General features: G+C 48.2%; 1 protein-coding gene across 3 annotated transcripts in view; it reads right to left on the bottom strand.

Moving 5' to 3' along the window:
- Nucleotides 1-24,496, bottom strand: part of CYSTM1 (cysteine rich transmembrane module containing 1) — a 56,262-nt gene that overhangs the window by 5,057 nt on the left and 26,709 nt on the right. For 2 of the 3 annotated variants that reach the window (XM_084780426.1, XM_084780424.1), the window contains exon 3: nucleotides 6,829-7,009. The exons of the other annotated variant lie outside the window; for it this stretch is intronic. In XM_084780426.1, coding sequence (XP_084636552.1) covers nucleotides 6,897-7,009 — 113 coding nt within the window. In that variant the 3' untranslated portion in view covers nucleotides 6,829-6,896. Of the gene's footprint in view, nucleotides 1-6,828; nucleotides 7,010-24,496 lie in introns of those variants that run through there. 3 annotated transcript variants of the gene reach the window in all.

Below are 24,496 nucleotides of genomic sequence, written 5' to 3' on the forward strand. Positions count from 1 at the left end.
CTCACCGCAGAACACTAGCAGCCTGGCTACACATGCCGTGGGATCTGGCTCTCTCCTTCCTGTGCCTTTGTTCGCTGAGGCCAACAAAGGTCAAGATCTAGTGCCTGCCCTGCCCCAGAATGTGCTCTGGAGGGAGCCCATCTGAGAAGGACCTGCTCCAGTGGTCAGCTGGGACAGAGTAAGCTTCCTGCATCCGGCTGAGTGTGTGCCCTGCTGGCCCTTCAAGGGATCTTGTTTAGCTTTTCCTCAGCTGCCCAACTCCTCAGTGCTTGGTGCTCTGAGAATGACGGTTACCTACATAGGCTCCAGTCCTAACTGCTGCTGACCTGATGATGATATGGAAGACATCACAGCTCTGACCTCATAAACCACAAAGTAACACATACAAAGGGCATTATGAACAAGATGAGGAGGGGAAGTGTTTGGTGGGACCTGGCAGGTGGTTGAGAAGAAGCTACAAAGAGGTGACATCCTATGGAGAAATCATGAAAAGCTGTGACGTATTTATCATTGTGGTTCTGTGTTATTAAAGAATGACTGAGCAGTCAAGGTGAGCCAGTGTGTCGGGGGAGGGGACACCGACAGACGACAACAGATGCATTCTGTGTGGCAGGCCAGGGTCGCGGGTGGATGCCCAAGGTTAAGCTGAAGGGCTCCTGTAGGCACTGGGGAGGGCGAACTAAATATCCAGACATTTAGTTCCTTGGTAAAACAAAGGAGAACCTCACAGAGATGCCTGGCAACACGTTCCTGGGTGCGGTGTCTAGAGCTATCACTAATACGCCAATCCTAAGTTCTGAAGAAAACGGGAAACTGGACAACTGATGTCACCATTTAACGGGCAAGGAAATGGCTCAGTTGGTAAACTGTCACACGTGTGGGTACAGCATCCCTGTGCAGAAGCCGAGTGTGGTGGTGTGTGCCTGTAATCCCAGGACAGTCTCTAGGGCTCACTGGCCAGCCAAGTTAACGGAACAAATGAGCTCCAGGTTCACAGAGGAACCTGGGGGCAGGAGGAGGGGAGGGAGAGCGACTGAGGCAGACATCCAGTGTTGGCTTCTGGTCTTCACACTGACGCATGTAAGCACATCTTTGAAAGTCATTACAAAAAAAAGGTAAAGGACCTCTAATGCACTTCCTCGAGAGCTCCACCTTACCACAAGCTTGGGACAGCCAGGTGTTAGCCCTCTTCTAGTGCTGCAGCGAGGACATGGAGGTCAGAGGACAAGCCGCAGGAGTTGGTTATTTTCTTCCACCAAACTCAAGCTGTCAGGCCTGGCCGCTGGCACCTTTACCTGCAGAGCCTTCTCACTGGCCTCTCAACTTAATTTCTGGTAGCTAAGGTTTTGGAGCTCACTGATTGGCTAGCAAGTCCCTGGGATCCTCCCACTTCTGCCCTGCTCCCTGCTGGTGTTTCAGGCTCTGCCTTTTACAGGGGTGCTGGAGAGCTGAACGCAGGTCTTCATGCTCACATGGCAAGCACTTAACTGACTGAGCTATACATTCTTGTTTTTGTTGTTGTTTTTGTTTTTCAAGACAGCGTTTCTCTGTGTAGCCTTGGCTGTCCTGGACTCGCATTGTAGACCAGGCTGGCCTCGAACTCACAGGGATCCATCTGCCTCTGCCTCCCGAGTGCTGGGATTACAGGTGTGCGCCACCACGCCTGGCTGAGCTATACATTCTTTAAAGGCTAATCAAAGGTAAGTAGTCTGAGAGAGGGCTGGAGGCCCAAGTGCTGACTATTCTCCGGTAAAGATGATGTCACATGATAAGCAAGTATTTAAACAGAGACGTTAAGGGAGGACATATTGCTGGGTGTTGGGGGGGTGATTGGCAGGCCTGAGGTCCCAGACTTACTCCTCTATAAGCAGGGGTGCTCAGATAAATAATGGAAGCTTTTTGAAAAGCCTGCTCCACTAGGAGAGGATGACATTGCAAACTGTCGGCCAGCATGCTGATGAGGAAAAGGTAGTATCAAGACAGGTCAGAAATGAAGGCTCTCAACATGAAGAGACAAGATGTTTCTTCCCTGAATTTCTCAAGTACTTTCTCAAGCACCATTCACAGTGTCTTTAAAAAAAAATTACATTTTCTTAATTTGGTAGAGATAGCTCTGTTCATCCTGACAGAGCTGCTGGAGAGTGGAGGCCCTCCAGTTCAGCACAGGGCTGAACCACAGGCAGCAACCACCCTGCTCTGTGCCACAGCCCCTGCAACAGCGGCCTGGGGCTCTGTCCAGATGCGCTTGTAAAATGAAAGGCTTATACTCTGACTTAAGTAAAACAAAGAATTCATTTTGCCTTTGTATTTCTGAAAGAATTTCCCATGCCGTTAAAAGAAGGAAACAGGCCACAAAGAGGAATCCCAAATGCCGCTTCCTGCTGCAGATCTTGGCGAGCACTCTGATATGCCCTGAGGGGAAGAGACCCTTAGCAAATAAAGCTTCACATTTAGTGAGACAGAAAACCAGTTTCCTTTGGTCCCAAGGTCAGCCAGAAGACTTCATGGGAAGGAACGGAGGGCAGCCACTACTCAGAGCCTCTGGACCACAGCCGCCACTCAGATTGGATGGGAGCAAACGTGACCTGGGGAAGATGTCGCTATGCTGGTCAACAAGCATGGGAGGCTCCAAAACACACTTGGGAAAAAGACATTTTCTCTAGTGCTGAAACCCCGGCATCAGTAACTACAGCAGATGACAGGGACTCGATGCCTCACATCACAGATATATCCAAATGCAGGAGCTGTGTTTTGTTCTTTCAAACAGGGTCTTGCTGGGCGTGGTGGCGGCCCACGCCTTTAATCCCAGCACTCAGGAGGCAGAGGCTACTGAATCACTGTGAGTTCTAGGCCAGCCTGATCTACAAAGTGAATCCAGACCAGCCAAGGCTACACAGAGAAACCTGGTCTCAAAAACAAAACAAAACAAAACAAAACACAAAAACTGAAACAGGATCTCTCTATGTAGCCAAGACTGGACTACCACTCTGTATAAAGCACACAGAAATGTAACTGCCTTTGTGAGTAATGGTGTGTGCCCCATACCCAGCTCTAATGTAGTTTTTAGAGAAATAATTATGAATGTGTCTGCTAATCACAGCTGCTCATCCCTCCTGCACAACAGTTATGTGTCCTGACATGTGTGAAGACTTGAAAGAAAGCAAGGAAAGTCCTCGTGAACCCTGCATCTCCTACGCTGCCACACTTCAACAGAAGCCACCGCCCCCGTCCCCACACAGCAGGTGAAAGAGCAAGGGCATAGGGAACAAGCCAAAGGTCCGATTTAAAACACTTATCAGGCTGGGTCTCAGCCAGGGCTGTCTCAAGTAAGTAAATACGAACGTAAGATCAGGCTCCACAATGACCTAGATTTAATGCAACTCCAATAAAAATTATAAGATATATCATAGATAAAATTTATGGAAAGACAAAAGAACTGTGATAAGTAAAACAAGATTCCTTATAAAGTCAGTACAGTTAATGTACTGATGAATGGTATCTGCGTCTCTGTAGATGAAGGAACTAGAACAGAGAAAACAGAGGCCGGTGGGAGCTTGGCTGGCTGGCTGGCCACGAATATGCAGAGCAGGCCCTGACGGAAGGGCTTTTTCATAAAGAATGTTGGGAAGAAGAAAGGAAAAAAACAAAACAAAACAATCCTAATCCTGAACTTTTTTTTTTTTATACAGTTTTTTTGAGACTAACCTTGGCTGTCCTGGAACTCACTCTTTAGTCCTGGCTAGCCTTGAACACACAACACACATGGCCCCACCCCAGGACCAAAACATTACATCTTATTTAAAAAATTAACCTAAAATGGAAATGGATCATGAATCTAAATATTTAAATAGGAAAATTTTAGGAGGAAATTTTAAATCTTCATTACCTGAGGTTTAGCATTTTCTATAAAAGAAAAATTGGAAAACTTTTTTTAATCAAAGTTAACAGGATAAAATGGTAGACATACAGTATGATCCTAGCATTTGAGGAGCAGAGGCAGGAAAGTCAGGAGTTTGGGGTTATCCTTAGTTTCATCACCAGTCCAGGAAAATTTGGAGCTACATGAAATCTCTCAAACACACATACACGAGGGAAAACAAAACAAGGGGCTGGGTGATGGTTCTTGTGGAGGACCCAGTCCAGTCCACAGCGCCACACGGTGGCTCACAACCACACGTCACTCCAGACCATAGCGTCACATGGAGGCTCACAACCACACTAAATCCAGTCCACAGCACCCACACGGTGGCTCACGACCACACGTCACTCCAGTCCACAGCGCCACACGGTGACTCACAACCACACCTAAATCCAGTCCACAGTGCCACATGGAGGCTCACAACCACACCTAAATCCAGTCCACAGTGCCACATGGAGGCTCACAACCACACCTAAATCCAGTCCACAGCGCCACATGGAGGCTCACAACCACACGTCACTCCAGTCCCACAGCATCCACACGGTGGCTCACAACCACACATAACTCCAGTTCTAGGGACCTGAAGCTCTCTTCTGACCTCTGTGGGTACCAGGCATGTACAGACATGCAGGCAAAACAGTTAAACTTACCACCTTAAAAAAATTTTTTTGGTGGGGTCTGGAGAGATGGCTCATAGGTTAAGAGTACTGTCTGTTCTTCCAAAGGTCCTAAGTTCAATTCCCAAAAACTACATAATGAAATCTGGTGCTCTCTTCTGGCATGTAGTCACGTATGCAGGCAGTATACTTTACAAATAATAAATTTTTTAAATTTCTTTTTAAGTTGGCATTGGTAGGAGACACTTTTAATCCTGCACTCAGGAGCAGAGGCAGGCAGATCTCTGAGCTTGCAGCCAGCCTAGTCTACAGAGCAAGTCCCATTACAGTTAGTCAGGGCCACATAGAGAGACCCTGTCTCATAAGAAAAGAGAAAGAAAAACCTCAAAACGAGCAAGCAGAAATGTACAGCAGATCTACAGACGCAGCAACGTAGTCCATAGGGCCTGATTGGGCTCCTTTTCTAGCTAAAGAATGAGAGGGAGCTGGCAGTGTGGACATTTACATATGGGAACTTGGTAGATGGCAAATCTCATTTCAAATTAAGGGGGAAGGGATGCCTGTGCTATTTATAGACGTGCTTTGCCCATAGCTCATAACTTCTTCCCAAGGTGACACAGAAACCATGACTTGCCCTGTCAGAGTAACCATTAGCAAGGAAAGGCCCTCAAAACTGGATGGGGCAGGTCTCGCTGGGCTTCCTCAGTCTGTGGGCATTAGATCTGATTCCTTCCCTCCAGTCACAACATGGCTGCCTGTGCCACGACAGCCACTCCACCACAATAAAGTCACCAGGAAAACCCAAAAGGATGGAGTTCAGAAAACTCAACATGTAGCGGTTCCTAAACGGTAGTGAACCCAGAAAACGGCACAGGAGGCCTTCCTCCACTCCCTCTGCTTCTCTTCCTCGCCCCCTCCAACTTGATGTCTGTATGATAAACCAGGCAGCAGGTTCCTGAGCTCGGTGAGCTGCTTAAGCAAAGGCTGTGGGGATGATTTATACAGCCAGTGTCAGCAGCACCAGAGAAGCTTCTGGAGGCCTGCGGCTGTGCCTGACATCTGATATGGGGCCAGAGTCCCGTCTGCCTGGGTCTTGTTGCTGTCCCCACCCTGGCTTGTGGGTCTCCTGGCAGGCATCTTCAGAGAGAACTGAGTTGGGGACGCTGGGCTGGTATCTGCGAGTGCTGCACAGACTGCCTGGTGCCTTGCTAGTGTCAGATGTGATCTCCATTGTGACAGTATAGAAAGGGAACCGAGTCAGGGCCTTTTTTTTTTTTTTACTCAACAACCTAATCAAAAATGGGGCTGGAACTATCAAAACAGAAAAAGTGAGAACTCTATCTACCTAGAAAATCTAGAGAAACAGTAACGACAAAGCGGGCAGACTGGAGAGATGCTCCCTCCGCATGAGGATCGGAGCTCAGGTCCCAGCACCGAGGTCCAAGTCCAGCTTCCTATGCAGGCCTTTTACCCAGAACTGCTCAGGGCACAGAAGTAAGATCACTGGGGCCTGGTGGCTTCCAACTTAGCTAACAACACCTGCTCAGGTTCAGGGAGAGTCCCTTACACCTCAAAGAAATAAGTAGAGAATTATAGAGAAAGACACAGGAGGCTTTCCTCTGGCCCCACACATGAATATGCGCACACTACACTCAGATTTAACACACAAAGTTAAATAAACAGAACAACACCAACTATAAAACTTAGAAGCCTGCACGCTTATAAATTAGACAAGCGTTCATTCATGTATCAGAAAGACTGCGCAGCCAGGTGTGGTGGTGCACACCTGTAATCCCAGCATTTGGGAGACAGAGGCAGGTAAATTTTTGTGAGTTTGAAACTAGCTTGGTCTACACAGAATTCCAGGATAGCCAGAGCTACATAGTGAGACCCAGTCCCAAATGCCTCCCCCTGCAAAACCAAACCAAACTAGGGTTCTCTAAAAATAAGTAGAAAAAGACAAATTAATAGGAAAAATGGTCTAACAGGATACACTAGGCGCTGAAGAGATGGCTTAGAGGGTAAAGACATGCTACAATCCTGATGACCTGACCTGAGTTCAGCTTCTGGGTCAGAGACAATCAACTCCTGAATGCTGTCTCTGACCTCCACATGTGCTACATAAAATAAAATTTATAGATATAAACAATTTGATATGCATACACATATGTATTCCCAAATGTGTTCTTGTTGAAGGTCAGTGGAAATACTATTTCACCTATTTACAGGTGCTAAACTTTCAAAGTCTGAAGGTTAGCTTTTTTTTTTTCCAAAGAAAGAAAAAACTTGAACTTGTGTAACACTAGTTGTTTATTCCAGCAACAGGTGTGGCAGCTGCAGGAGAACTGGATCTTAGCTGCTCAGTCCAAGCTGTCCAGGAGGCAACAGCAGCAGAGTGCGGCCCAGCATGCGGCCAGGACTGCCTGACACCCGCCATCCGTGTTCATCTTCCTTTCCCGTTCCATAATGTACACTAGGAGGGGGGCAGGCGGGGAAGAGAGAGACCAGTTAAGAAGGGGCTCGGAGCAGCGATGGTCTGGCAGCACTTAACACAGTCAGGCTCACGCACAGAAGACTCAGCTCCAGGAGGGCAGGACAGGGGCCACTCCAGTGTCAGGCACCTCACTTCCTGTAAGTTATAAAGCCCCACCCAGCTCCTCATTTGATGTTGTCCAATTTACAAGTTGGATGCGTGCCTCAGTTTACAGCCCTTGTCCGAAGCCCGATGTGCGTGGCACTGGAGGAGCGTCATCTACTCTCATTTAATCCTCACAACCACGTGTGTCAGCACCATCGCGGTGACATTCTCATGCACCTTTATGGTGTGGGGGCGGGCAGCATTTCTGAGAAGGGAAATTTGTAGGGATGAGAATCAAGTACTTTGGGGTTTAAAAACAATAGTATATACAATTTACCCTAGAATCCACTCAGCTAAAGTAAAGCAGAGCACACACCAGAGACTAGGCAGAGAACGCCATCTTTTAAAGAGCTAGGTAGGCCTTTGTGTGGCCAACAGGGGGATGCTTTTACAGTGTTTATATGGAGAGGGTTATCATTATCTCTGAGACAACATAAGAAACTTAAATGTCAGAGTATGGGGAGCAATAGAGGTTTTTACTTCAGTTTGAGTTAAGCCACACTCAAAGGTATTCTTCTAACTAAAATGGATAGGAGGAGGAAGGAAGGTAGACCCAGCTCTGGCCGGAAGGTTCCCTTCTGATTTTGGCTGCCTTGAACCCTCCAAGTGCTGCTTATGGTGCTCGTTGGCCTGGACTGCTTCCCAAGTAACTGTCAATCTGAAGTCCCACTCAGCCCAACCCCACCCAATCTACGCCCCCTCAAAGCCACGCCCAGCAGCTCTGATCCTGGTCGATCTATTCCCTAAGCCTCGATTCTACTCAGACTCAGCCCCAGCCTCGCCCTCTTTTCTCTGTTTTTGTTTGTTTGGTTGGTTTGGTTTGGTTTTGGATTTTTGAGACAGAGTCTCTCTGTGTAGCCTTGGCTGTCCTGGACTCACTCTGAGGTGAGGAGGCCAGGTCCTGGATCCCCTTTCCCAAGTGTGATGATCCTCCTCCTCCTCGCATCCTAAGCAAAGTCCCTGCTCTCAACTCCAGTTACAGCCCCTCGGGGGCACCCGCTGTCAGGACAAACTCCACAGCCTACTCACTCGCACCAGCTGAGGCTATGCTGCAACTCTGTCCCTTTGCTCCTCCCTCTAGGTGGCCCTCCAACATCTGGAACTAGGACCCAGGACTGCAGCCTTCTAGCTAGCACAGCTGCCTTCATCTCCAGACACGGCCTTCATAATTTATCACTGCCATCTTTGGGCCCAAGTCCGGGAAGTCCTGCACATTACAGGTGGCCAGCATACTGTGGTCCAATTTTATGGAGAAAGAAACTACTTCAGAGTTTGATTTTGTCTAAAGTCAGCGTTTCCTTACCAGTCTCCCAGCTAAGCTGCAGCACCTTCTCGAGGTCCCACACTGAATTCACACCTAGGCTCCTGTCACAGCACTTTCTCCTTTTCTGCCTCAACTATTCGGACTCCATGGACCCTATGGGTGTGTAGGGCCTCAGATGCCTCAGAGCCAAATGCCTTTCCTCACACCTGGCAAGACCTGGATCTGACGTCTGTCCCCAGGGCAGGCTGCTTAGCAGTGGAACAAGAGCAAGGCCCCTTAGAGAAGCCTTGCAGTGACCACAGAAAGCAGGGCCAGTGCCCCCTCTTCAGAAGAGTCAAGGAACCCAACTCTAGGCAGTGCAAAAGCAAGTACCAGGCTGGGAACAATCTAAAGAGAAGTGTGAATTTCATGTGATAAAATTGTTTCCAGCACTCTGGCCCTGCTGTTTTGCTAGCACGAGACTCTGCAGAACTCTGGCCTCTGAGAGCTTGGTGAAGGGAACTGCTCCAAGGCAGCCAGTGTTCATAGCAGAGACTTAAGGCAGAGTCTGCCAGGCAGGGTCCAGCATACAGCTGGGCTTAGCAATGTGCGCATTAGCTAGCATACCCTAGGGTGGCCCAGACCAGCTCTCCAAATGTGTAGGGCATCAGTATCTGAAGCAGTATCCTATGTCCCACCCTGCAATATGCAAAAATGCAGCTCTTATGTTCTCAAGATGCCAGCCCCTATCTCTCCAGCCCTTCTCCTTACCTCAGGATTCTGAGGTACAGCTGGAAGTAGTAAGTAGGGTAGGGGTGAAAGGGGTAGCCAGTTCTGCCAAGACAGCAGAATATCGTATCCTTCTGTGCTCTTGCCAGGAAAGAAGGGCTCCTTCTCTGTTTCTGCACTGGATTTTATAATAAACCAGCAAACAGAAGTGTTCCCTGAGCCACGTAGGGAGTTTCTTTAAGCAGCAAGGTGACTGGAACTACAGGCAAGGTGATCGAGACTCAGACTGGCATCTGGATGGAGGAGGACACATAGAGACCAGGCCTTAACCTACAGAATCTGATGCCATTCTGGGTGGACAACTTGAGGAGTGGATCAGATGATGCCCAGGCTGGTGTCTGGGGCTAGAGAACCAGATTTAATTAAAAAAAAAAAAAAGATTATGTATACAGTACTCTTCCTGCATGCCAGAAGAGGGCACCAGATCTCATAATAGATGATTGTGAGCCACCATGTGGTTGCTGGGAATTGAACTCATGACCTTTGGAAGAGCAGTCAATGCTCTTAACCTCTGAGGCATCTCTCCAGCCCCTGGAACCAGATGTTTGCTTCTATGCTGTTGTTTGAGGTCACAGAAGTCTTCTATATTGATGGATGATAAGGGAACATATGAAAAGAGGCACTTTGACAGTAAAAAGGGGTCTTTCTGGGTATCCCAAAGGGATATTGTGTTGGTTTTGTCCACTTGACACAAGGTGGAGTCATCTGGAAAGAGGAGCCTCAGTTGAGGCCTGGACTGTGGGAAAGTTTGTAGGGCATTTTTTTGATTGATAATTGATGTGGGAGGGCCCAGAGCACCTGGGTGTTGCCATTCCTGGTCAGGTGGTCAGGAGTGTGTAAGAAATCAGGCTGAGCAAGACACAGAGAACAAGCCTAGAGGAGCAGCACCCCAAGGGGCTCTACGTGACTTCCTGCCTTAGCTTCCCTCAGTGATGGACTATGATCCAGACGTGTAAGACAAACAAAAGCTTTCTCCCCGAGGCTGCATTGGTCATGGTCTTTATCAGGCACATGAAGACAAAGGTCTCAATCCAGGTCATAAGCCCTAAGACACCATGGCTCAGTTTTGTAGGAGGTCCTACATTCAGTAGAAGTAGGAGTTACTACATTCAGGGATTCAGACTAGTGGTTTTAACAAAACACAGCAAACTGAAGTAAATATACAATCATCTACTTGCTAGCCAAGTAACCTTGAGTAAGTGATAATCTCTCTTAGCCTCAGTTTTTTCTGTTGTAAAAGAGAGGTAGTATTGTCGGTCTGCAGCCCCCAGAGTTCTTGGGAAGATTAGGAGACCACGCATCTTTAGAGCAGCATCAGCACACTGAGTCATGCAGTGAGTACCACTGAACTGTTACGTTACTCACATGACTGAGTTTTTAGGCAGGGCCCTCCTGATCAAGCAAGAAATGCACTTTCTGTGTGGCCCAGGCTAGCCTTGAACTCTAGCCTTGAACTCTCAATCCTCTTGCCTCAGATTCCTAAAAGCTGGGGTGACCAGCATGTGGCACCATGCCAGACAAGAGTAGGCCTCTTCCAGATAGATCTAGGCAAGAAGAATAAAGAGGGGCTTTATTCTCTCCTTGGACTCTGAGGAGGAGCTTCTGGAATAACTGAGAGATGAGGCGGCAAAGCCATATGCTGTTCTAGAAGCAGAGGGCCCCACAATCAGTACAGGGAGCAGTTCCTGTGTGAGGAAGAATGTGCCACTATGAGGGGAGAGAGAATGAAGACAGCTGGTAGACCCATGGGAGGAGGACGGATAAACACCAGGGTGGGGTAGCCTTGAAATCAAGCTCCTGCCTATGTCTCTTCTGTTGCCCCAATGCCACACATCTCCTGTCACTTTTCCTCTGGCTTCAAGATAACTGGATTCCAGGCCATAGCTCTGGGAAGTCCAATACTTAGAAGCCCAGGCAAGGTCCAGGTAGAGAACTTTCCAAGACAGTGGAGGAGACCTTCCATACTGAGCCCGAAACACAGGAACCATTGGGAGGGAGGCCTGGGGCTATAGCCCAGGGACACAGACATAGGTACAGTCATACACATGACTCACTCACTGAAGGCCTGGGTATCCTGAGCACCCCAACAGGAGCCCTACTCCTCCCGGGGTGTCATCTGCACCTGCCTAGACCACCTGCTGGGCCTCAACCTTCCCAAGATCCAGAATGGGCAAGAACACCTGTGAGCAAGCACACCCACCTCCAGAAACTGGCCAGGCTGCATACCCTTTGAATAACTCTTCTTTCTCCTTTCCCTGTCTAAGGAATGACCTGCAGGGTTGGGGCAGAAAGCGCCCCACTCTGAGTCAGCTCCCAAACCAGCTGCCTGGCTCATTAGCTGGCCCCTCCCAAGTGGATAGCAGAGACTTGGTTCAAGGCCTTGTGAAAACATCCTCCTTACCCTGTGCCCCATAAAACCTCTGATCCCGAGAGGCATCTGCTTGTCCTCTAGCATTCAAGACAACAACAGGACAGAATCCAGGCCATGGCCTTGACAGGTCCTCATCTAGCTCTGACCTGCCTGATGTCCCTTCCCTCCTCCCTAGTTCAGGCTCTAGTTCAGCCCTGCTCCTAACTTGGGCTGTCCTTGTCACCTCTCAGAATTGATATTGGTGCTTTGTAGTGAGCACCCAAAGACAAAATATCACCCAATTATTCTCCCTCTGTCCCAGCATCCATGTGCCAGAGCAGCTGGAAAAGGTGCCCGAGAAAACCCAGGATGACCCTCCTTTGCTCTGTCCCACCCGGGCTCCAGGCAGCTCCGGGAATGAGCCTTCCCCGCCTTCTCTGGACTATCAAGGTTCTTTCAAGCTCGAGGTTCCTGCAAGCGCATTCTCACTTGCAAGCCTGCAAACCTGCCTTATCAGCTGGGCTCTGAGGCAGTGAGGGGCTCAAGTGGATATTCAGATGAGAAAGAACCGACTCAGGGCCAGTTGAAGCGGCATAGCACGTCTGCAAGAACAGAGTGGGCTGGAGTAATACAGACGACAGCTGGTGGTGCTTTCCTTTTTACTCTTGTCAACAAGAGCACGAGACCACAGGACTATCGGAGATGTCTTCATACACTGTAGATGAATTCTGAGTTCCTTGTTCACACACTGCCCCCATAACTCCTGAGGCCCAAGGAAGGCTGGCAGAAACAGGGGCTGCCAGGATCTCTGTACCTTTCACATGGGCTGCATGGCCCACAATCTAGGTCCTTAGCACCTGTGGCAATGTACAAGAAATCTGAATGGCTCATCTGTGGATCTAAAGAATTTCTAATTAACACAGAAAACACCAATGACCATTAAGACTCAGCTTCACACAATCAGCCACCTCCATTTCCAGCAGCAATGGCAGGCAAACATGGGGAGGAGGCCCGGGCCCAGGAAGCCTTCTCTATAACTCAACTGCTGCAGCCACAGAAAGCCCACTCCCAAGCAGGTGTGCCATTAGATGGTGCAACCAGTTAGGTCCAAGTCCCAACACTGAGGAATTTCCCAAGTGGATTGTTTTCCTAGGGGACATCTACATGTAATTCCACATCCTCTATGTTGTGCAAGAACCAGCTGAGCCGGGTGGTGGTGGCGCACATCTTTAATCCCAGCACCTGGGAGGCTGAGGTAGGCGGAATCTCTGTAAATTCAAGGCCAGCCTGGTTTACAGAGTGAGTTCTAGGACAGCCAGGTTTACACAGAGAAACCCTGCCCTGAAAAGCAAATAAATGGCTGGGCAGTGGTGGCGTACGCCTTTAATCCCAGCACTTGGGAGGCAGAGGCAGGTGGATCTCTGTGAGTTCAAGGCCAGCCTGGTCTACAAAGTTAGTCCAGGACAGCCAAGGCTACACAGAGAACCCTGTCTCGAAAAAAACCAAAAATGACAAACAGAAGAAGAAGAAGAAGAAGAAGAAGAAGAAGAAGAAGAAGAAGAAGAAGAAGAAGAAGAAGAACAACTACTACTACTACCACTACCAGTTGAAACAAAAGCAGATTATGGAGCCAGCAGACTGGGTGCTGACATGCCCACATGGCTTCTGAATGGAAGACACCAGTCCTCAGGCTCATGGTTTCAAGTCTCAAAATGAAGCCATTTCTAGGGACAAGTCCAAAAGACCAGCAGGGCTCTGTCTAGCCCTAAGGGAAGCCACCAACTCAAGAGCTCTTCACAGAGAGTGATGTGTAAAATGCAGCAGCAGCCTGTTATGAAAGCCGATCAAATATCAACATGTAGTGCGATGCTGAGATGACCCCTCATGGGCACGCTGCAGTCTAAATTTAGGAAGTGAGTAAAGCTTTCGGCCTGAAAGTCAAGCCCTTAGTGGAGAAAGGTAAGTCATCAGCAGCTACTCTTTAAAGACACGTTGCTTTAATACCGTCACCCAAATAATTGAATGCAAGGACCTGAACAAATACCACATACCCATGGCCATTATTTAGACTATTTGAAATTATTTACAGTGGCTGAAAGGTGGGCATAAGTCAATATCTACCAAAGTAAATGTGGAATATATCTTCAATGGAATAATATTCTGCTTCAAAAAGGATGGAAATTTGGATAAACCCTAAAGACACGCTTCATGAACTCAACCAGTCACAAGGGCAGATGCTGTATGACTGTATGACTCCACTTATCTGAAGTACGTGCAGCAGTCAAATCCTCAGGCAGAAGGCAGAATGGGGTGGTCAGGGGCAGGACAAGGGGGTGCGGGGATATAGGGACCTGCTATTCAAAAGGTACCGTGGTTCAGTTTGGGAAGCAAAGTTTTGGAAGCAATACTGAACAACAATGTGAATGCAGCTAATGCCAAAGAGTTCTGTCCTCAGACGTGGTCAAAAGAGCAGACTTGATGCTGTGAATACGTAACTACACACATCCTCAAGGATCCTGAACGGCATGAAATCCTACATTCTTTAGTCTCCTACTGACTCATGAGGCCTCCAGGGCTCTTCAACATTCAGGAAGTCAGGACACTACAGTGTGGCTGGCACTACAGGGCCACACTGTTTCAGCAGCTGCTTCAGTTCTCCTCAGCCCTGTACTCCCTGGGGTTAGCCTGGACTCCAGTCAGCCAGACACAGGCCATGGTTAACAAAAAGCCAAGTCTATTCCGCCTGCCTTGGTGCCTGCCCGCTTTCCTGCCGGTAGACTCTTCCAGACGGCTCCCTCAAAGCACCCCTCACTGCCAGGGCTCCAGGGGAAACCAGCTGTGGTTGCTGCTCATCTCCCACCTCACAAGCTCACTTCTCTTTTTCTGACACTGCCAACCCTGGAGGAGAGTCTGGAAAAAGAGGAGACTGTCTAATTCGGGGAGCTCACGGAACACTTGAGAAAAGAAATGGAGAAGCAGCACCCAGATGCATGCTAGACTAGAAGAACCAACAAGAAACAACTGAAACTCAGCATCAGGAAAGGGCCCTCCGTAATGAGCTGAGGTGGATGGACTTTTGACTGGCCCTGTCTGTTCTGTTGTGTTGTTTTTGTTTGTTTGTTTGTTTGAGACGGGTTTCTCTGTGTAGCCCTGGCTGTCCTGGACTCACTTTGTAGACCAGGCTGACCTCGAACTCACAGAGATCCACCTACATCTGCCTCCCAAGTGCTGGGATTACAGGCGCGGCGCCACTGTGCCCAGTCTGGCCCTGTCTTCTTCTGACCAATACAGCAGCCCTCATGGTCTGGTGGTTCATGCTCCCAGGATGAAATGGTGGTGAGGGTGGTTAACACATTACCTGTTACACTGTATACAGCAGCAGGAAAGATTCTTGGAACAAGGGAACCATTGGGGGCAGGGAGGGCGGGGAGTAGAACAGAACCATTAAGTGACTGAGGAAGCCAGGCCTGATGGTTGGGGTAGGACTGCCAAATTCAAGGCCAGTTTGGACTTTTAGACTAGCATGGGTAACTTTGTTAGCCTTTGTCTCAAAATAATAAAAATGTTATAATAACAAAACAAACCAAACAACAAAAGCCGGGTGTGGTGGTACAAGCCTTTAATCCCAGCACTTGGGAGGCAGAGACAGTCAGATCACTGTAAATTCAGGGCCACCCTGGTCTACAAAGCGAGTCCAGGACAGCCAAGGGTATACAGAGAAACCCTGTCTCAGAAAAAAACAACAAACTGGAGATGTAGCTTAATAGTAAAGTTTCCCCAGCCTTTAATGTAGGTGGCCCTGAATATCCCTGAATTCCAGACTGCTAGGATGATTTCAGAGAGCTAAACAGAAATAAAAGAAACCATGGTGGCACACTCCTTTAATCCCAGCACTCTAGAGGCAAAGGCAGGGGGATCTCTGGGAGCTGGAGGCCAGCCTGGACTATAAAGAGAGTTCCAAGACAGCCAGGGCTGTTACACAGAGAAAACCTGTCTCGAAAAAACAAAAACAAAACAAAACAACAACAAAAAAGAAACCATTGTTTCTTGGGTTTTAGTACTGGAATTAGAGGAAAAGGGGAAATGGAGCAGTTCCTTTGAGGGGAGCCAGTTCTTGGGAACCTGCCCAAATAGGCAGATATCACCAAGGAGGAAGCTGCTGTTTCTCACCCGTGGTGTCCAGGTACAGAAAGGCACAGGCAGCTGTTATCTGCAATGTCAGCCTGACTCATGTGGAGGGCCAGCCCCAGGAGCCTCATTCAAACCGTATCTGCCACATTCTCCAGGAGAGCAAACACAGCCACATCATTTCTACTGAACACAAAGCATGTTTTATCTTAGGTATACAGACCACAACTGGCTTCTACCAGGAACAGATTTCTAGGTAACTAATTAACAGCTCCCACAGATGTATTTATGCAAAAACACCCCAGGCTGTTTTCTTCCTTGACCAGCAGACATAATTATATGACAATAAAAATAGCTGTTTTCCCCTGAATGCAGTTAGAGCCCTGGGCCCAGTGAGTGCTGAGGTCAAGAATGGGACAGGATGACATTGTCAGTCAATATGCTCGCTAGTAAGAACTGGCTGGTCCATGTCTCCCCTCTGTGTACTGAGCACACTGCCCAGAGTTAGAGGGAAGAATAGTATCACATCTGTTAGTCACAAATGCTGTTGTTTTTGTAACACTGACAAGCTAACACCCACCTGAAGGTCAATGCCAAAGGGTCCTGACAACCACTCCCTGACTCACACAGACACACTTATTTGTCAGAAGAGAGGGCAGAGGTTTCCCCAGTGGAGAAAGGGAGAAGAGTGCTGAGTTTTATGGCTAGAACTCTGCTAGCCTGGGAGACAGAGCCAGCATTTAAAGAAACACCTGTCTCCCACGATCAACAGGATCAGTCTGGCTGGCTTGTCACTACGGCATTCAAAAGACTACCGCCATCACACTCCCACAGAAACACTAGTCTTCATCATAAATCCCTGAAACGGTTTGGCTTTGGAGGGGAAGCAGATGTTTTCAGAGCCTCTGCTCTGCCAGGAAGGCAAGAACACAAAACCACTGAGGGGAGTTCAGCTGCCCAAGGCAGCGGGTTTATTTATAAGGCCACCACTCAGGGAGGCCGGAGACAGAACAGAATCACTCTCAGGGAACTCTGGAAGTCCAGCACAGCACACACTCACCCTCGGGCACACTCTTGGACAGTCTGCAACATTCTACCTGTGCACGGCAGACCAATATTGCACCTGCAACTGGCCCCGCTAGGAAACACAGTGAGGAGAAAGGAGAGACAGCCTAGGGCAAGGCATCCTACAGCTAGCCTCAAGGCCACTCCTGAAGCAACAGTTTCTCCCAGTTTTAGTTCCCTCATCTGTAAAATGCACCAGTTTCCTCCCTGAGTTAAACCACAGAGGCCAGTGTGCAGTACACAGTGTTCAGCCTACAGTGGCGCCTATTGCTACTCCCCAAACAGACACGCAAAGAAAGGAAGGCAGAGCCCCTCCAGGGGCTGGAACGCCTGGAAGCACCATGGGTATTACACAGTGCTGGGAGAGCCTACACAGACAGACTTCTATATAATGACCGAAAGTGCTTATCTCTCACTAAAGGGGCAATAAGCGTTTTTTTAGGAATTCCTTTTGACCTTCAGGAAGATCTCTGGTGAGCTCCCAGCTCCTAGTTCTACCTGGATAAAACTGTTCAGGTCTTCAATGCCATTTATCACACTTTGCCCATAAGCTGCCATAGGGAATTCAATAGGCCTAGCACACAGAAGACACCAAAGGAATAAATGAATAAGCAATTTGCTTCATGTTTTACAACTGTCATAGTAATGGCTCCTGAAATCACTTGAAAGCAAGCTGCGGGTTTAGGTTTAGCTGGCTGCTCTCTGAAGAACTGTAAATATTAGTAAAAGCACCAAAACCAACCAGCCTCAAGTATTGAAGGAAGACAGTTAATCATAAAACTTTTTTTTCTTGAGACAGGGTCTCATATAATATAAGCAAAGCCCAGACTCACAGTCCCCAGACTTTGGCCTCTAGAACGCTTTACTACAGGCATGGGCCGCCACACTCACCTGCCACCCCTTCTCCTTGGCATTTTTAGATATTAGGAGCTTTCTGAAGCCAGGGGGAGGAGCAGATTGCACATGGTCTCATAATTTCCTTCTTCTTGGGATCCTAGGCATCAGACCTTGTTCCTTTTAACTAAGACCACCACCCGCTTTCCCAGAGACCATAGGAGCAGCATAGGAGAGATTTTTATGCCCTTTATTTATACTTTTTTTTTTGGAAGTACATCTTCATCACAGGGAGGCACATGTTAGGATGGGGTAAAGGAAGACACAGCGGAGAGTCAGCAGAGTGAGACTATCATTTGAAATGGCAACCTCGGTATAAACTGACACCCGTTCCTCAAGAGTCATAGTCCCTGGAGGCCAAGGCTCGGCCTTGATGATTTAAAATGCTAACACAACAGGAACAACAGAGCACCAGCACACACTTATGCAATGCAGGGTCAGCTTCAAATGGGTAGAGACCATGCGTTAGATGAATTTCAAGAAGGGCTGCATCATGGACTGGTAAGATGGCTCACCTGGTAAAGGTGTCTGCTGCCAAGCCTGATAACTTGAGTTCAGCTCCCAGGTCTCACGTGGGGGAGTGAGAGTGCATGCTGGTTACAGGCTCTACCAATGGCTCCTCCCAGGTCCTACCATTTCCCCAAGTACAGAAGATACAGCTGTGTAACTTCAAAGTTATTTTAAATGATTAATTTTTGCTATTTTTAATTGTGTATGTGTGTGTGTCTCTGTGTCTGTGTGTGTGTGTGTGTGTGCGTGTGTGTGTGTGTGTGTGTGTGTGTGTGTGTGTGTATGTGGGTATATGCATGGGTGCAGAGACTCATCGAGACTAGAGGCATCTGACGTCCCCAGAGCTGGAGTTACAGGAGGTTGTAAAGCCACTAAATATGGGAGCTTGGAACAGAGCTCAGTCTTCTAGTACTACGGGCAATGCTTGCTCTCAACCACTGACCCATCTCTCCAGCCTCCACAAAATTATTTTTAAAAAGGGCCAGGTTTCTTGGTGTAAGAACCCAGGTCTAACCAAAGGCAGAAGCTCTGGATATTAGGGGAGCTTTAAAAAAGCTGGGCTTTGGAAAAAACCAACTTTTCTGATCACAGTTGAATCTGGATTTGGCCTTTAATGTGCCACTGTCTGCCAGCTGAGTACTGTTTTCTTTGTCAACAGAGCGTCTCAGCTCTGGAGAGCCACAATACTGGTTAGAAGGCAAACCTTTAAAAAGCTATTTCCCGGGTAGCCAGTTCTCCTTAAAGTAACTTCCAAGAAAACCCAAGGGAGCCTTCAGTTGTAAAGAGGTTTTCCTCAGGTTTCCAGTATGGCTAACCACACTGGCCACTGGGAGGATGGAGTTAGGATGCTTTGGGCATTATGCCACACAGGCAGCTAGTGTGACAAGGGCCACATTGCACTGTGCAAACCCTGGAGCCTAGGGCCTCGCAGTGTAACTAATGCCTTATGACTGTTCAGAAGGAGCTGTCTACAGGAGATCCCTGTCACCCTGGTGTCCCCAGAACGAATGACCTGGAGCACTGGTCTTGCTTGGTAGAGAAACTCCACCAGTGTGTGCTTAGCCAGTCTCTCTGAGACTGGCCTGCTCCATCCCAGCATAGCTTTAACTTCCTCTTGTAGAGCGGTGGTTTTTTGTGACTTGTTTTCTTTGCCCACCAAACCAGTGTCCTCATTGTTTCTACCAGCCTAACTGAAGAAAGCTATGTGCAAAGTGAAGACTATGTGGGCATTTTGTTTTCAAGATGAGGTAGAGTAATATTTGAGCAGAATTCCAGCCTGTACAGGGATAAAGGGGGCTAAGAATACAATGACAAACTGGTCTCAGCAACCCGGCCTGCTCCAGCCAGCAGGCACCGGATACACTCACCAGCTAGCCAAGGAAAAGGACTATACAAATAATAGTTGTGTTTTCACATTCATTACCTCGGAGTGTGGGTGCTAGGAAAGGCAAGCCCTTCAAAACAGAAAGGCAGAGAGATCCCTCTGCCACTGCTTCCTAAGTGCTGAGCTTAAAGTCGAGTGCCACCCTGCTTGGCTAGACCGTCTTTACATAACCCACAGATCCATGAGTCTTATCACAGGTAACAAGAGCCCAGCTGGTGTTAAGTGCCTAGAAGACTCCTGAAGGGTGCTCTCACCTGCCTGTGTCAAATCGTCCACTGACGGCCACCACAGAGAACTCATCATCAAGTCCTCTGCAGCCAACAGTGTGCGCTACTGCTAACACCAGTCAAAGGCTAGTTCCTAGAAGAATGCAAAAGGGCCTAGAAATCAAGACAACAGCTTAAAACTAGACAGATGTGGGTTCAAATCAGGCTCATCCAGCTACTGCCTCAACAGCTGCAGGGAAGTCATGTCAGTCTCCCTCCCTGGACGGCGGATGGTGTGCACAAAGCGTGCGCGCGAGGTCTGATTAGACACAGTAACATCTGTGAGCGGCCCTGAATTACACACCTTTTAAAACTTGTGTGTGAAGAGAGAGAGAGACAGAGAGACAGAGAGAGAGAGAGAAAGGGAGAAAGGGAGAGAGAGAAGAGACAGGTACACACACACCTTGAAAGAGCAAGGGAGCTGGCTCTCTCATTCACCGTGTGGTCCCAGGGCTCAACCTTAGGCCATCAGGCTTGCTGGTAAACTTAACTCATTGGCCCATCTCCCCATCTTTTTTCCCCCCTAATTTGTGCAGATACACGATACATGGAAGCAAGCCAGGCTTTTGACCAGAGACTGAGGGACCATAACAAGACCTTATAACTTCTGTTAAGTCCCTGGTCTGACATGGACACTGCCATGTACCAGCAAGGACTGTTAAGAAACGAGAAATTATGGGGGCAGTGATGGTGCGTGCCTTTAATCCCAGCGTTCTGGAGGCAGACAAAAGTGGATCTCTGAGTTTCAGGCCAGCCTGGCCTACAAAGTGAGTTCCAGGCAGCCATGGTTACACAGAGAAACCCTGTCTCGAAACAACAACAACTAAATCAGAAATCAATCCATGATTCTCTCAGCCCAGAACCATCGATGCGATAGGCGCTCAGTAAAGCAGCCATTGCAGAGGAGCCCAGGGCCCTGATTCAGACTGGGGGTCTGAATCTCAGCTCTTCCAGCTCGTTGCTGCCCAGCAATCAGTTGGCCCTTGTACTTCTATTTATCTATATGGCCGCGATAACAAGAAGGCTTACCTCAGAGAGCTGCTTTTATGACTAAATGAGTTAGCATATAAAGCACCCAACATACGTAACTAATCCACAAATATTTGCTGTTATTTAGCTAGTATTTACTCTTTAATAAAAGAACTACTTAATATTTAATATTTTTTTTAAAAAACTGGCCTGAGACCTTTTTGTTCTAATAGCTTTAATACAGTTCTCTAACCCTAAGCTGCATAGAAATTCAGAAATAAAGCCCATCCAGTCCAGAAGTTCTACACAGTTCCAAATTCTGAGACCACCTTCCCCCACAGGCCAGCAGAACACACCCAGTGCTTTTCAGCAGCTGGCAAAGCTGGCTAGGAAGGCCCTTTTCCTTCCCTGAGCTCAAAGGCAGTGATCCACTTAAATGCTGAGCGACTCAGACTCTACAGCAATAGTTCTCAAGGGAGGGGATGTGGCCCTTCCAGAGCATTCCTAAGAGCCTCTGCTGCAGCTGGCAGCCAAGCGGAAGAGTGCTGCTGCACATACTACAGTGCTTCACGAAAATGCCCATAAGATAAAACATTTCTGGTAAAAAGGTGAATACTGCTGAGAAATCCTGCCGGACAGGAAGGCTGCCTGTAATAAATACACAATGGCATCCGTGGTGTAGCAGCGCAGTGCCAGCCAGATACAAAGGGCATGTGCACGGAAGCCACCAACGCCCAGGAGTAGCACGAAAGTGAAGGGACATGATAGGGTATCTGGACTGTAAGTGGAATTTTTGAATTCTAGGACTATTATTAGTATTTTATGAGACAGATACTGATTCAGCCACTTTGGACTCCTCAGAGCTTTGTGACTGCTGGCGTCCTAACCATGCTCCAGGCCCCCACCACACGGTAAATACTCTGCTCTAGTCTCAGACCAAAAGTGATAAGGTAAGGGAGGGCAAAGTATTCAGTCTTTTCTGCAAAGTCAGAAGTTTCAAGTTTAACAACTTGAAAAGACTCTTCAGTTTCACTCTGTGCTGTCCCGCCCCCCCCCCCCCCATTCTCTGGTATGTAAAGTTCTTGAGACAGGACCTTTTCACATGGCCCTTTTTGTCCTAGAACTTGACTTGTAGACCAAGCTGGCCTCAAACACAGCGTGCCTGCTTCTGCCTCTGCCTTCCCAGTGCTGAGATGAAAGGCCTGCAGCACCGTGCCCAGCCAAGCATTCCTTTTAAAACCACTTTCGAATAGTTCCTGGGGAACCCAATGACCAGTCAGGTTGGACAAGATCTGTCATCTCTGCTTTAGAGCAGAGAAAAGAATTCTATTACTAAAGGCAATGCTGTAAAATTTTGAATGAAGACAGCGGAAGTGAAGGAAAGAAACTTAACCCCAACTGGGAGGTGGGCACAGCCATGTTACGAACGAATGCCACAAGACCCACAGGAATGCAAAGCCTTCCCACCCCCAGGCTCAGAACTGGCAAAAAGCTTTCTCTGGTCCAAGTGTGAATGCTTAGGAATATTGGCCAGTGTGCACAAAACCCCGCAACTGGGGCTACTTCCTTCCAGATGTTTACAAAGGCTAGCTAACCCCTCCCACTGTGGTGAATATGACGACACGGTGTGGTAGCTGGTGCCATTCTATCTGACGCCAGCATTTCTGCACGTACGTCTATCTATCCCCTCCTCGCTCCTTTGATGCCCCAGTCTGGATATGAACAAAAGTTGTCACAGGGACTACCTCGTAATAGCTAGCCAGAGAGAGCTAAGGAGTGTCTCAACAACTCAGAAGAAACGGCATTTGTAAGAGACGAGGAGGAATGGGTGCCTGGTGAGACCAAGGAACAAAAACTGCGCCTGAAGCAGGGCAGACCAAGACGGGTCTCAGGCCTTCTGAATGTTCTAAGAGGAGAAAAGCATTTGGGTAAAGGGACATTTAAATTCTAAGTTATATACTCAGCTCCTCCCACCTGCCACACACAAGTCTATGCTGTGAGTGGAGCCTTCACCTTAGGAGGGCAAGAAGGAAGGAAAGGGCTTTCTTCCACACACAGGATCAGCAAGTTTCTCTGGTGCAGAGAGTTCTGGTGACCACGAGGATGCACCGGGCTGAGAAGATCAAGTGCCACAAACCCTGGAGAGGTCACATAAGCAACCTGCCTTCTTCGAGCTGAGAAGCCAGAGCCATCTGTCCTGGTGGCCACCAGGACCTTCATGTCTCTGTTCTAGCAAAAGTATGTGTCCAGACCCATGGGCTGGGTCAGGGACCACAAGCATCTCAAATCGGTGACATGCCCAGATACCATCTTAAAGAGATGCTGTGCAGGCCTATATAAGACCCAGGGGAGCTGGGCAGTGATGGCACACCCCTTTTAATCCCAGCACTCAGGAGGCAGAGGTAGGAGGATCTCTTAGGTCAGCCTGATCTACAGAGTGAATTCTAGGAAAGCCAGGGCTACAAAGAAAAACCCTGTCTTGAAAAACAGAACAAAACATAAAACAAGCAAACAAAAGACCCAGGCAACTTTCCCAAAGGATTCTTAGAATATTCAAATGAATGTCCCAGGATAGGAGTTAAGAGAGAAGAGCCGGGTGTGGTGGCGCACGCCTTTAATCCCAGCACTCAGGAGGCAGAGGCAGGCAGATCGCTGTGAGTTTGAGGCCAGCCTGGTCTACAAAGCAAGTCCAGGACAGCCAAGGCTACACAGAGAAACCCTGTCTCGAAAAACCTATTTTAAAAAAAGAAAGAAAGAGAGAGAGAGAGAGAAGGCAGGGGCTGGAGAGATGGCTCAGTGGTTAAGAGCATACACGGCTTTTCCTGAGGACCTTAGTTCAATTCCCAACACATCATGAATTTCACAATTGCCTGTGACCCCAGCTCCAGAGAGATGTGACACCTCTGACCTCTGTAGGCACTTGGCATCCAATCCCCCTCCATACATATAATTAAAATAACAAAACAAATCTTTAAAAAAGAAAAAAAGAAGATATAGAAAGGCTCATCCCAGACTTCTAGCCAGTACAGTAAGGATCTAACTGAGGGAGATTTTTTTTTTTTTATTATGTATACAGTGCTCTGCTTGCATGTTCACCTGCATGCCAGAAGAGGGCATTAGATCACATTATAGATGGTTGTGAGCCAGCATGTAGTTGCTGGGATTTGAACTCAGGACCTCTGGAAGAACAGATTGTCCTCTTAACCTCTGAGCCATCTCTCCAGTCCCCACGGGAGAATTTTAAGGAGACTGAACAGGAAAACTAAGGATCTGCTACAGAGGATATTCTGCACAGCAATCAATTCTTAACTACTGAGAAAGACGCCAGGATGAACTAAGAGGCCGAAGAGGAAGCAGCACTGGAGGCACCAGGCACAGCAAGTGCAGGCCACAGATCTGGAGTAGGAAGGCAACACTGGAGAAAGCGGAGTCCAAAGGAGCAGGCCCCTCTCCTGGAGGGGTGGGGCAACCAAGGCAGTGTCTGCAGGCAGCAGGCTTTCAGCCAAACACCACTATCAGATGCCTGCCCTGTGCCCTGGTAGCTCACATCTTGCACTAACCAGCTTCTTCACTAGGCTCCACCTCCTACAGCTTTAACTGTCATGCTGCGGAAATGATAAAGAATATGTATGCAGTGCCCAGCAATAGACCTGACAGAAACCCAGTAGGCTCTGTCCAAATAAGAGGAGGAAAGGGAAGGCCTGAGAGAGAACTGCACAAGACA

This window comes from Acomys minous, assembly GCF_964271855.1.
Source record: "Acomys minous genome assembly, chromosome: 4".
Lineage (NCBI taxonomy): Eukaryota > Metazoa > Chordata > Mammalia > Rodentia > Muridae > Acomys > Acomys minous.